Source organism: Myotis daubentonii, chromosome 12, assembly GCF_963259705.1.
Source record: "Myotis daubentonii chromosome 12, mMyoDau2.1, whole genome shotgun sequence".
NCBI classification, from domain to species: Eukaryota; Metazoa; Chordata; class Mammalia; order Chiroptera; family Vespertilionidae; genus Myotis; species Myotis daubentonii.
In genome coordinates, this window is record NC_081851.1 from 55714919 (window position 1) to 55727406 (window position 12488).

At 43.5% G+C, this 12488-nt stretch overlaps 1 protein-coding gene across 1 annotated transcript in view; it reads right to left on the minus strand.

Moving 5' to 3' along the window:
* Positions 1-635: 635 nt before the first annotated feature.
* Positions 636-12488, minus strand: part of PRKCE (protein kinase C epsilon) — a 481203-nt gene continuing 469350 nt past the window's right edge. Inside the window, exon 16 of the mRNA XM_059659939.1 lies at positions 636-730. Coding sequence (XP_059515922.1) covers positions 650-730 — 81 coding nt within the window. The 3' untranslated portion in view covers positions 636-649. The remainder of the gene's footprint in view (positions 731-12488) is intronic.

The following is a 12488-nucleotide window of genomic DNA, read 5'->3' on the forward strand; positions in this document are numbered from 1 at the left end:
CAGATTATACACTTACCCCCTTACATAGCCTTTACAGATTACACACTTACCCCCTTACATAGCCTTTACAGATTATACACTTACCCCCTTACATAGCCTTTACAGATTACACACTTACCCCCTTACATAGCCTTTACAGATTACACACTTACCCCCTTACATAGCCTTTACAGATTACACACTTACCCCCTTACATAGCCTTTACAGATTACACACTTACCCCATTGCATAGCCTTTACAGATTACACACTTACCCCATTGCATAGCCTTTACAGATTATACACTTACCCCCTTACATAGCCTTTACAGATTACACACTTACCCCCTTACATAGCCTTTACAGATTACACACTTACCCCCTTACATAGCCTTTACAGATTACACACTTACCCCCTTACATAGCCTTTACAGATTACACACTTACCCCCTTACATAGCCTTTACAGATTACACACTTACCCCCTTACATAGCCTTTACAGATTATACACTTACCCCATTGCATAGCCTTTACAGATTATACACTTACCCCCATTACCTCACTTGCTCCTCCAAATGGCCCCATGAAGTAAACAGGAAAGGTACTGTGCCTCATATGACAGCTGAGAAAAAGAACTAAGAAAAGCTAAAAGACTTACTCAAGGTCATCCAGCTACTGGCACCCAGGTCTCCTGAATCCTAGTCCAGAACAAATCTGCTGAGGTCTCATTGGGTCAGGAAACGCACAGGCCAGCTGGGGAAAGAAATGGGGGATATTATTTTCAAGGATTTTTGAAGCTAAAGAATTATAAACTTTTTAAAGAAAGCTTCTTTTTTTTTTTTTTTAAAAAAAAAAGAAAGCCCAATAAGTAAAACATACAAAATATATGAAAGCAGAATATTACATGAATTTCCTTTACAAGTTCAAATTGATTACATTTCATTATGATTAAGTTGATGAATGAGAACAATAAAGCTGTTGTAAATCAGGCACAAATGTAAAGTCAAGATGATATACGACCTCTGCAGCCAAGCGAGCCTCATTATCAAATGAGTTTTTGCATTTTGTTTTGAATTATAATTGTTGTTTAGTTTTGTAGCTTACATTAGAGAGAGTAGCTAAGTACTTTTTAATGACTATCAAGTAGGCGCCAGATCAGGACAAGTGCTACTTTTCTCCATTTGTCACAGAAATGGACTCCTGCTATAAATACGGCTAGAAACTTTTAAAAGTTAAAATATCTTGTCTGTCTTTGATCTGAGCATATCCAGGACACCCTCTCTTCTGAATGGGGTAGAGTATTCCATGCACTATAGACTGAATGTTTTGTCCCTTCAAAAGTCACATGTTGAACCTAATCACCAATATGATGGTATTTGGAGGTGGGGCTTATGTTTGGTGATTAGGTCATGAGGAGGGAATCTTCATGCATGGGATTACTGTCCTTATAAAAGAAATCCCAGAGAGTTCTCTTACCCTTTCCACCATGTGAGTACTCAAGAGAACTGGATCCTATCAGCTGTCTATGAACCAAGAAGCAGGCTCTCATCAGATACTAAATCTGTTGATGACTTGATCATGGATTTCCCAGCTTCTAGACCTGTGAGAAGATAATTTCTGTTGTTTGTAAGCCACCCAGGCTATGGTATTCTGTGGTAGCAGCCCGAATAGACTAAGACACCATGAGAAGGATGCATCATTTTTTGTTTAGCTATTCTTGTGTAGGCATTGGTGTTATTTCCAAAGAATGCCTTTGAACATAGACTACATACTTGTAGAGCATGTATAGGATATAATCCAAGAAGAGGGATTACTCAGTCAAAGAGCAGGTGCATTATACATTTTCATAGGTATTTCCAAGTTGGCTTTCAATGAAGTCTGCCCCACCTACCTGCTAGTCTGTCTCCATTTTATTATGTGTCAATATGCATGACATCACTTCAATTTCCATTTCTTTAATTACGAATGAGACAGAGTATTTCTTCATGTGTCTACTGGTGATTATAAATGCCTATTCATATTCTTTGCCTATTTTCCTCTTGGTCTTATCTGTTCTCCTTTTTTGATTTATTGATCTTTGAATATTAAGGAAGTTTCCATCCTCTTTGCCAACCAAACTCCTATATCAGAGAAAAGTGTCCTTCAAAAGTGAGGGAGAAATCTAGGCGTTCCCAGATAAGCAAAAGCTGAGAGAGTTCAGCAACAACCTGTGGGACCACCTCATGGGCCCTATCTATGTCAAGTTCCAGTGTAAGGAGGATGCAGAGTGGTTTAACTCAACAACCGCTGGTTCAACAACAGGCAGACTGTGTATGCTGAGCTGTCTCCTGTCGCCGGCTATTAGGAGTTGTGCTGTTGGAGTACAAGATGGGGGGAATGTTCCCCTGGTAACTTCTGTAACTTCATGCACCTGGGACCTCTGGCAGCAACTCTATGGGTGGGGAGCCAGGCACATGTACCTCAAGGCCAGCCTGTCAAGATTTCTCATACCTTAAGGCCCCTATACCCTGAGATGAACCTCATCCTATGCCTCAACACAGTGTCTCAAGCCTTTTGTATTTTAAGACTGGCCTTGAGCCCCATCTCAAGACCAGTGCCTAAGTCCCAATGGAAAAACACACACACAAGTTTTTTAGGTTTTCTATATCTTCATTGATATTTTCATTTTGTTAATATATAATTTTGGTAAGTGGTATGTTTATCTTTTAACAAACATTTTTCTATTTGACTTCACATATTTCTTTGACTCTTTAAGTATCTGTAAGTTGATTGTTTTAAGTCTTCGGTATAGTAGATCAGTTATCAAGTCTTTTTCAGGGACAATTTCTGTAGATTTAATTATTCCTTTGAATGAGCCAAACTTTCCTGTGTTTTTGGGTTTTTTTTGTATGTCCCATGATTTTTTGTTAAAAACTGGACATTTGGATCTAATAATGTGATAACTCTAGGAATCAGATTATTCCCCTTCCCCAGGGCTTGCTGTCTTTTAATTATTGTTTTTGTTTTGGCTTTTTTATTATTGTAGGCTGATTCTGTGCCATGGATCTGCCTGAGGCGTGAACTTAAATTCTTCTCAGGTCTTTTCTGAGCCTGTACCTTTTCCTGGGCATGTGTGGTCACTTTCTAACTTTCCCCATACCTACAGTTGCTTTTGAATATCCTAGTCTTAATGTCTGGCTCCAAACAGGGGAAAAGAGAACATTAAAATGGAGGAATGAAAGGGCATCAGCCTTTTAAGTTCCTGGAAGTCCCTTCAGCCGGAGGACAGGCAATAACAATGGCCACCCACCTCTTTGTACCTCTGTGATCAGAAACAGCAGTCAGCTATCAGAAGACAGATCACTGATATTTTGAGAACAGGTTTGCCCACCCTGGTTTCCACAGGCTTCATGCAAGCTGCTCCTGGAATATCTGTGCTCAGCTGCCTGCCATGGAGTTGGGGGAGTGGAGGTGGGAGGGATGAGACGGCCAGCTGCAACAGTGCTAAGAGCTAAACTTGACTGAAATTAATAGCAATTTATTGTTCAAGCCTTTCCCTGGAAGTCGCAGGTCTTCCATAGACTCAGAGTTCCAAAATAGTTACATCAGACAGATTCTGCCAGGGTAATTGTTTTCTGGGTGGGGGGACTGATTCCTGGTGCTTCCTACTTTGCCATATTCTCAAAATCCTCTCTATTTAGTTTATTCTGGTTAAATTTACATGAACATAGCTGGAAAGTTACACCAGGCTTATTATGAAAATTAGCACCTCTATCCCTGTATCCTCCACTAAGTGCTGCTCCCCAGAGGCAACCAGTTTCAATGACTATCGTGGATTCATTTGGTTTGTACATCCACATCTCTCAGTAACATGCTTATGCTGCTATTTTTGATTTTTCAGTTCTAGATATTATCTATTGACTTCCCACTATGGAAAATAAGGAGTGAGCTTTCTTTTAACCCCTGGCCCACCCCATCACATACATGCACACTTTTCATTGTTCTGTCCTCCCAATACAGTTATATCACAATTTTTTTGATCTCTCTATTTACATTTTTTTGTGACTTTGTAAGTCCAGGTCCAGCTGAGACATATAGTAAGCTTGGATGGTTTTATCTTTCCTGCACAGTGTTGTGTTCTGACTGGAATTAATATCTGTTTTATTTTCCCGTTATCTTACTTTTTGATGACCTCCTTAGTAGTTCAATTTCAAGCTCTCCCCCGTTTGTGTAAACCTCTCAACATGTTCAAACACACTGGGCGTTCTATCAGTTTAAGCTTCTCATGGAACAATCTCCTGAGTCTTCTGACCTGTTCAAGTCTGTTCTCTTTGCCCTCTGCACTTGGCACATAGCTGTTGTCCTTGGAATTCCTTTCTCCATCATTTTGGGGATTTCCTTCTCTTCCTTGTATTGAATCCTTTGTTTCCTGAATCTTCTGTTTTCCCAACGTTTCTGAGAAAGGGTGTGTGGAAGACAGTTTTCTTAATTTGAGTATCTAAAAGTGTCTCTATTCTGCATTAAAACTTGACTGATGGCTTGCCTTGGGTATAAATTTCCATGTTTAAATAGTTTTTTCATCAGAATTTTTTTCCTGGATACTAATCTTTTATTATTTATATGTAATGCAAATTTCTTTTACTATATCATATAATTTTTTCACGTCATTTTTTATTTTTAAAATCAAATTTTATTGGGGTGGCATTGGTTAATAAGATTATGTAGGTTTCAAGTGTACATTTCTGTTTTTTTTAAATATATTTTTATTGATTTCAGATAGGAACGGAGAGGGAGATAGAAACATCAGTGATGAGAGAGAATCATTGATTGGCTGCCTCCTGCATACCCCCTACTGGGGATCAAGCCTGCAATCTAGGCATATGCCCTTGACCGAAATCAAACCCAGGACCCTTCAGTCCACAGGCCGACGCTTTCTCCACTGAGCCAAACCAGCGAGGGCCAAGTGTACATTTCTATGATACATGATCTGTATATTGCATAAACACACTGCCTCATTATACTGTCTCACAAACTTGCCTCTGAGAATTATGAAGACATTCGGATTCTAAATGTTTATATGTGACTTTCCAGAATCTTGTGAGATCTTCTCTTTGATTTTCAGTGTTCTGAAATTTCATGATATGCATCTAAGAAGGTCTATTTTACCCATTTTGCTAGAAATTAAAAGAGCCCTTTAATCTAGAATTGCATAAGCGTCTCATCTAGTGAATTTTCTTCTATTATTTCTTTGTTTTTGCCCCTCTCCAGTGACCCCCATTTCCTAGTATTTATTCTCTCATGTAGTCCCATTCTTTATTGAAAGGGGTGACTTGTGTGACCATTTGGACGTTGTAGATCAGCGGTTCTCAACCTGGGGTCGCGACCCCTTTGGCGGTCAAATGACCCTTTCACAGGGGTCGCCTAAGACCATCCTGCATATCAGATATTTACATTACGATTCATTATAGTAGCAACATTACAGTTATGAAGTAGCAACGAAAATAATTTTATGGTTGGGTCACAACATGAGGAACTGTATTTAAAGGGCCAGAAGGTTGAGAACCACTGTTGTAGATGATGGATGCTATCCAAAGCTAGTCATAAAACACATTTCCTTGGTCTCTTGGATCACTTGCATGGGGAAAGCCAGCTGTCATCTCAAGAAGACACTAAAGCCACCCTCTGGAGAGGCTCACATGGTGGGGAACTGATACCTTCCACTAACAAAGAGCACAACCTTGACAGTCATATGAGCAAGCCACCTTGGAAGCATATTCTCCAGTTCTAGTCAAGCCTCAAGAAAACTGCAGCCCTGACTCACCTGCAGCTGAACCTCATGAGAAACCCAGAGCCAGACCATTCAGCTAAATCACCCCTGAACTCATGGCCACATACCAGTAAACTATGTAGCACTCATTCATTGGAGAAAACTTTGAAAAGTTTCCCTCTCCTAGAGATCTGTTGTTTTGCTTGCTCAGCGTTCCTACTTCTGTTGAAAGAGTATCTCTTCGCCTCTGGGAAATCATCTGTGGGGTTGGACAGGCTTGCCCCCGCCCCTCACCCCAGCTAAAAAACGAGCCAGACATGATCAATAAGACTCACCACCAGGGTTTCGTTAGCGAGTTATTGCTCAGTGCACAGGAGGGGCTGCTGATGGCATCTCAGACTGTGTGGCGGGAGCTTGCTTAAGAGGGAAGTCAACAGAATAAAGCAGAGGCAGCAGGGAGGCAGTATCTAGTTGTCATTGCCAGAGGCTTGAAATACAGCCATTACTAATGTTAATATCACCCCTCGAAGCTCTCAGTTACCTGAACCAATAAATTTATTTTTGTTAAAAAAGAAAAAAAGAGGGGAGGTCTGTGTCTTTGCAATGCCATATCTGCTTCTTTCTTAACTCACTTCTTTAGTGTTTCCATTAAAACGGTATGTTTATCTTTTAACAAACATTTTTCTGCATCTATTGAAATTATTATAAAAGAGTTTTGGTTTGTAATCTATATATATAAAAGCCTAATATGCTAAGTGTCCGACCATTTGACCATTCGACCATTCGCTATGACATGCACTGACTACCAGGGGGCAGACGCTCCGAACAGTAGATTAGCTTGCTGCTGGGGTCTGGCTGATCAGGACTGGGTAAGGCAGGCTGGACTCGTCTGGAACCCTCCTGCAGTTCCTCCCCAGCCCCGATCTTGCACCGGTGGGGTCCCTCGGCCTGGCCTGCACTCTCTTGCAATCCAGGATCCCACGGGGGATGTCAGAGAGCTGGTTTCAGCCTGATCCCTGCAGGCCAGGCCAAGGGATCCCACCAGTGTACAAATCTGTGCCTAAGGCCAGTTTTTCCCTGATCCCCACAGGTCCAGCCGAGGGACTCCCCCGCCCTCCCCCAGGTGCATGAATCTGTGCACCAGTCCACTAATTATTAATATGGTGAATTATATTACTTGATTTTATCTTATTTATCAGTGGTTCTCAACCAGGAACAATTTTACAGGGATCAACTAGCAATGACTAGAGACATTTTTGCTTGTCACAACTGGGAGTTGGGGTACTACTAGTATCTAGTAACCTTAGGCCAATGATGCTGCTAAATATCTTACAATGAACAGGACAGCCCTCCACAACAAAAAATTACCAAGCCCCAAATGTCAATAGTGCCCAGATTGAGAAGCTCTGTGTAAAACCCCTCTCACCCATAACCCAACTTGTTTGACATATTTATCTTGTATATATTTATTTATATGTGCAGAACTTGTGCATCTGTGTTTCTTGCATGAGATGGGCCCATGATTTTCTTCTTCCAATGATGTGTGTCTTATTTTGATAGCAACTTTTTATTAATTTCCTAAAATAAGAAGGGGAGCATATACTTTTTTTTCCTGTTTTTTTTTACAGGTTGGCATAAGATTGCAGTTATTTATTCCTTTGATGTTAGGTAGAACTCACCAGTGACATCCGCAGTCTGGAGTTTCTTCTGTGGAAAAATTTTGAGCTGCGATTCAATTTACTTCATAATTATATGATTGTTTAGGATTTCTATTTTTCTTGTGACAATTTATGTAAGTTGTGTTTTCCTGGGAATTTATTTCATATAATTTTCAAATGCATTGACAAATTTTTCTTAATATCACTTTATTGTCTTGATAATATCTGAAGAAAATGTAAAGATATGGCCTTTTAAATTTCTAATGTTTGTTAGGTATGCTTTCTTTCTTTTATTCTTGATTGGTCTAGTTAGAAGTTTATCAACTTTATTAGTCTTTCCAAAGAGCCACTTTTAATTCCCCTCTTTTGATTGTTTGTTTATTTTGTTAATTCTTGCTCTGATCTTTACTCTTTCCCCTTCTCCTTTGTGGGGGGTTATTTTGCTGTTCTTTTTCTAACTTCTTGAGCTGGGTGTTCTATTTCTGTTGTCTGTTGTTTCTATCGGTTTTCACTCCCTGCTTTTTGTGTGGGCCTGATCATTTTTATTAAACTGGTAGGCTGTACCTGAAATTATTCTGAGGGGTAGTTTCACATCCAGAATAATGCTATCTTCCTCCACAAAGGATCTTTTCTTGCTTCTGCCAGCATCATACACGTTTCTTCTATGTAGGACTATGTCAATCCAAATTAAAGACTTGAAACACCCTAGACCTCCAGATCATAGGAAAGAGGGCTGCAAGTTGGTGCCAGCACTGATTTTTTTCTGGTTTACCCTGAAGACATAGTGCGGAATGTTTCAACCCGAATGCCTGCTTCTGGTAAGCTCCTGGCTCTGGCTTTTGTCCCAGCTCCACGAGGCCACTAGGAGTTCAGGTAGGCTTCAGGTCAGCTGTTTACCCAGGTATATGATCTCATGGCAAACATGCTTAGAGTGAGGTGGCTTAACTTTCCAAGTTCTCCTTGTCTCCCAACAATTCCTCAGCATTTGGCAAGTTCTTTGATGCTTCTAAAATAATTTTTAAAACTATTCTGGTTTTTTGTTTTGTTTTGTTTTGTTTTTTTGTTTGTTTTGTTTTGTTTTGTTTTTAGCTATCTTAGCAGGAGGGAAGGCTGGAGATAGCTAGCCCACCATTATCAGAAGGGAGCTTTCATTATATACCTCTTTATTCCATTCAATTTGTGAGCCTTGTGAATGTCTCACCTGTATAAAAAACTTCTAGAACTAGAGATTGCAACTTCCAGTTTCCGGGTCTACACATAAGGACTTTGGGAATTGCCACTCAATCCTAATGACAAGTAAAAAGCTGAACCACCTGAAACATCAACTCCCCCTGAATCCATAAGAAAGGTGAGGACACGGGCCAACCAGGAGGGACAGTCGGGTAATACAGGGAGTCTCAGCTTACTGGAGTGGAGACTTTAAATGCCCAGGCTGATTCCTCAGCTTGGGGGTCTGACAGCCTGAATAAGGAGGCTCTATGAATACAAATGAAGGTAGATGGTGGACGCTGAGCAAGTTGGGGGAAGTTCTCTCAGTGGGTCCTGAGGGGTGTTTGTGGAGGGGGAAGTAAGAGAGGAAGTAGGATTCCCTGGAGGTGCCCAAACTGCCCCCTTCAGGTGTCCGGTCTAGATAAGGTCTAGAGGAGATGGTTTAACCAGGGCCTCTGGCAGGAGAGCAGCATAACTGCCTGCATAGAATAGGAGTGCACCCAGGGGTCTGAGGCCTCCCCTGACACAAAGGGAAGGAGTGGTGGAGGCAGAGGAGGCTTTAAATCAAGGAGAATAGAGACGCCAGGGGGCACTACACCAGAAGCACTAGTTAAGCCTGGAAACCCAGGGTGTCCTGTCCTCTTGTCCTTGCTCAGAAACCACAGGCTCCAAGAATGCTGCTGACTTGGGCTAGGGAGGCCCCGAGCACTGGTTTTGGTCAGTTGCATAAACACTAGTCTCAAGGAGCCCCCTCGGCCACGGCTGGGGAAGGAAGGCCCTACTTAAAGGTGCGTGCTGGCCCTCCCCTAGGTCCTGGGGACCCAGGGCCACCGACAGCTGGAGGAGACTGCTTTCCCTTTCTGGGCAGGCAGCTGGGCTCTGCCTTAGCCCATGACAGGCAGCTCAAGGCTTAATGGGAGCTCCCTTGCACACCTTCCACCCCTCTCCTCCAGGGCCCCTGAATTCCACAGTCAGATGTTTATTCCTCTGGGTTAGATTTTATGTGCAGCTAAAATACAAGTCCCTTTGGGAGTGGGGGGAGCACATCAGCCATTATCAGCTGAATATGGACGAGCTTGTCCTACCAATGCAATTACTGACACATAACATTGGAGTGCACAACAACAGGATCCTTACTCAGTAGGAGGAATTGTGCTAGGTCACAGCCCTGGCAAGGAACAGTGAGCAAACCAGGTGGGATGTGCCCTCTGGGAGCATCTCCAGGGGAAGTGGGGAGAAGACAGGAAAAGGCTCAGAAACGAGGCACTACCCTGGAGGAAGAAGCCGGGGGAGGGCCTGCAGGCATCTGGGAGCTGCTAGAGCACACCCGAAAGCCAGAGGGTACAGAAACAAGGATGGCTCAACCACTGGACCGGTTACAACACTGGTAGTGGGAGCCCTGGGGACGAGGCATTGTGGACAACGCTTTCCCCAGAGCCTGGGAATGCCTGGGACGGCTTCCCAGAGGCCTTTTAAGGCAACTTGGAAGAGTCTGGTGCTTCCAAGGAGGTTGGCTGGGAAGTGAAGGGCATAGGCAGGGGGACAGCAAGCACACAGGCATGTCTGTGCAGAGGACCCTGCAGTTGGGGGAAGAGGACTGGCCAAGGGGGTGAAGCTGGGAGCCTTTCTTGGCCAAGTTGAGGGTGGGCTCTGGCCACTGTCTGAATTCTCTGTCCACGGTGCTCCCTTCTGCAGCTTCTGAAGCAGCAGGAGAAGCAGGAGGAGGGCAGAAATCATGGTGTCACTGAGCCCTACAAACCTGGGGCACAGCCCTAGCTTGGCCCTCCCTGACCCCCAGAGGAATCTTCCCTGAGGCCTGTAGGGGTGGGGCGAATATTTTTCCTTCTATCCTCCTGGGTTCTTTGGCTGGCCTAAGAATTACCTTGACATAAGACATATTAACAGGAGAGAAAAGAATTAATTATGTACGGGTGCACAGAAGCTCACAACGACTCAAAAGGAGGCCAGGCAGTTCAGGCTCACCCATTATCCTGAGCTAAGGAAGGGAAGGGGTCTGGGGCCTTTGCCAGGAGGAGGCAATTCAAGGAAGGTGAGAAAAGGAAATCTATGAAAAACAAAGTTTGCCCAGCTTTGCAGACAAGTCTCTTAGGTGAAAAAGACTTGTCTCTGATAGTCTCTTCTTAGTACAGAGAGGGAGAGGACCTCCAAATGAAGGTTCAGTTTACACATGTACATTTCCCTTACAAAACGACAACTCCTACTCTGTTTCTGGAGCTTCTCCTATGTCTGCACTTTTCCAAAATGATCAGCTCATAATGTTCCTGCTCCCACTCAGGCCCCTGTCCCTCCTACTGCCCCTCACACAGAGCGTCTTCCACAAAAGAAATTGGCGTTTGAAGACCCAGTTTATATTAATGGAAAGAGGAGTTTATTCCTGGTATCAGTTCAGCTCCAGCCAAGGACCTGGCCTGCTCTGGCAGGATATTTTCCCCTCCTCCCAGAGGTGTCTGGGGACCACAGTGCCTCTCTGGGCAAAATAAAAAGGCAGATTAAAGAATTACAACCTTTAAAAAAACCCCAAAAACCTAAAAAAGAAAAGTCCAAGAACAACAGGAAGCTGAACGGGAAGTTCCCATAGCAGATGAAAATATTTGAGAGTCATGCTGAGCACAGGCTGAGGGCAGAGGGAATTTCAGGGACACACAGCCCTGAGGGTGGTCCCTGCTATCCAGCCCTCTACCATCTCTTCCTTTCACAGGTGCCACGGACTTGCTGGCCAGGCCCTGCCCACTCCTAGGGGCTCTGCAAACCTGTGCTCAAACAGGCACATGCACACACATATATGCACCCACACAACTTTTACATGTGCTTGCCCGGACAGGCTGGTACACGCACATACACACATATACGCTTGCCAACTAATAGGTGTGTATGGTGAACCTACCTGCACACAGATGCAGAAAAGGCAAGCACTCAGAGATGCTCTCTGAACAAAACCGTAAAGAAAGCGAAAGTCAGACCGCAAGCCCTTCCTCTCACTTGTTGTATGTGAGCACCTCTTCCCCGGGAACCCAGGCCTCTGATGATGTCTGGCTGCCCTGTCCCCCAGCTCAGCCCACCCCAGCTCACCCTCACCCAGGGCAGCCCTCCTTGGGCAGGATCTAAACCAGCCGTGGGCAAACTACGGCCCGCAGGCCGGATCTGGCCCGTTTGAAATGAATAAAACTAAAAAAAAAAAAAGACCGTACCCTTTTATGTAATGATGTTTACTTTGAATTTATATTAGTTCACACAAACACTCCATCCATGCTTTTGTTCCGGCCCTCCGGTCCAGTTTAAGAACCCATTGTGGCCCTCGAGTCAAAAAGTTTGCCCACCCCTGATCTCAACTCTGTCTTTCTAGACTTGCAGTTCTCAGGCCTTTTGACCTCAAAACCCTTTTATACTCTTAAAAATTATGAGGACCCCCAAAGAGCTTTTATTTAGGTGGGTTACAGCTAACAATATAGTGGCATTGTTTTCCGTTTCTTCAAATCTCTTTAATGTGCAGCTTAATAGAGGACAGCGAGATCCTTACATATGCTTCTGCAGTAACTCTCTTATGATGTGTTTTGGGTAAAGTATAGAAAGAAAATCCAGTATCACAGAGATATGCAATTGGAAAAGAGAGAGACCCCAGGATTCCTTGTGATATGCAGCCTCTGAATTGTCTCCAATGGTCCCCACCTTCTGATCTTCATGCCAGGTGTAATCCCCTCCCCTCGGGCGTGGGCTGCACCTGGTGAGTCAATTCTAAGGAATACATATGGCAAAAGGGATGGGGAACCACTTTGAAGATTAAGTTACAAGACTATGGCTTCCATCTTGAGTGGGCCCTCTCTTGCTCTGAGGGAAGTCAACTGCTGTGCTGTGACCTGAACAGCAATGGGGAGAGGTC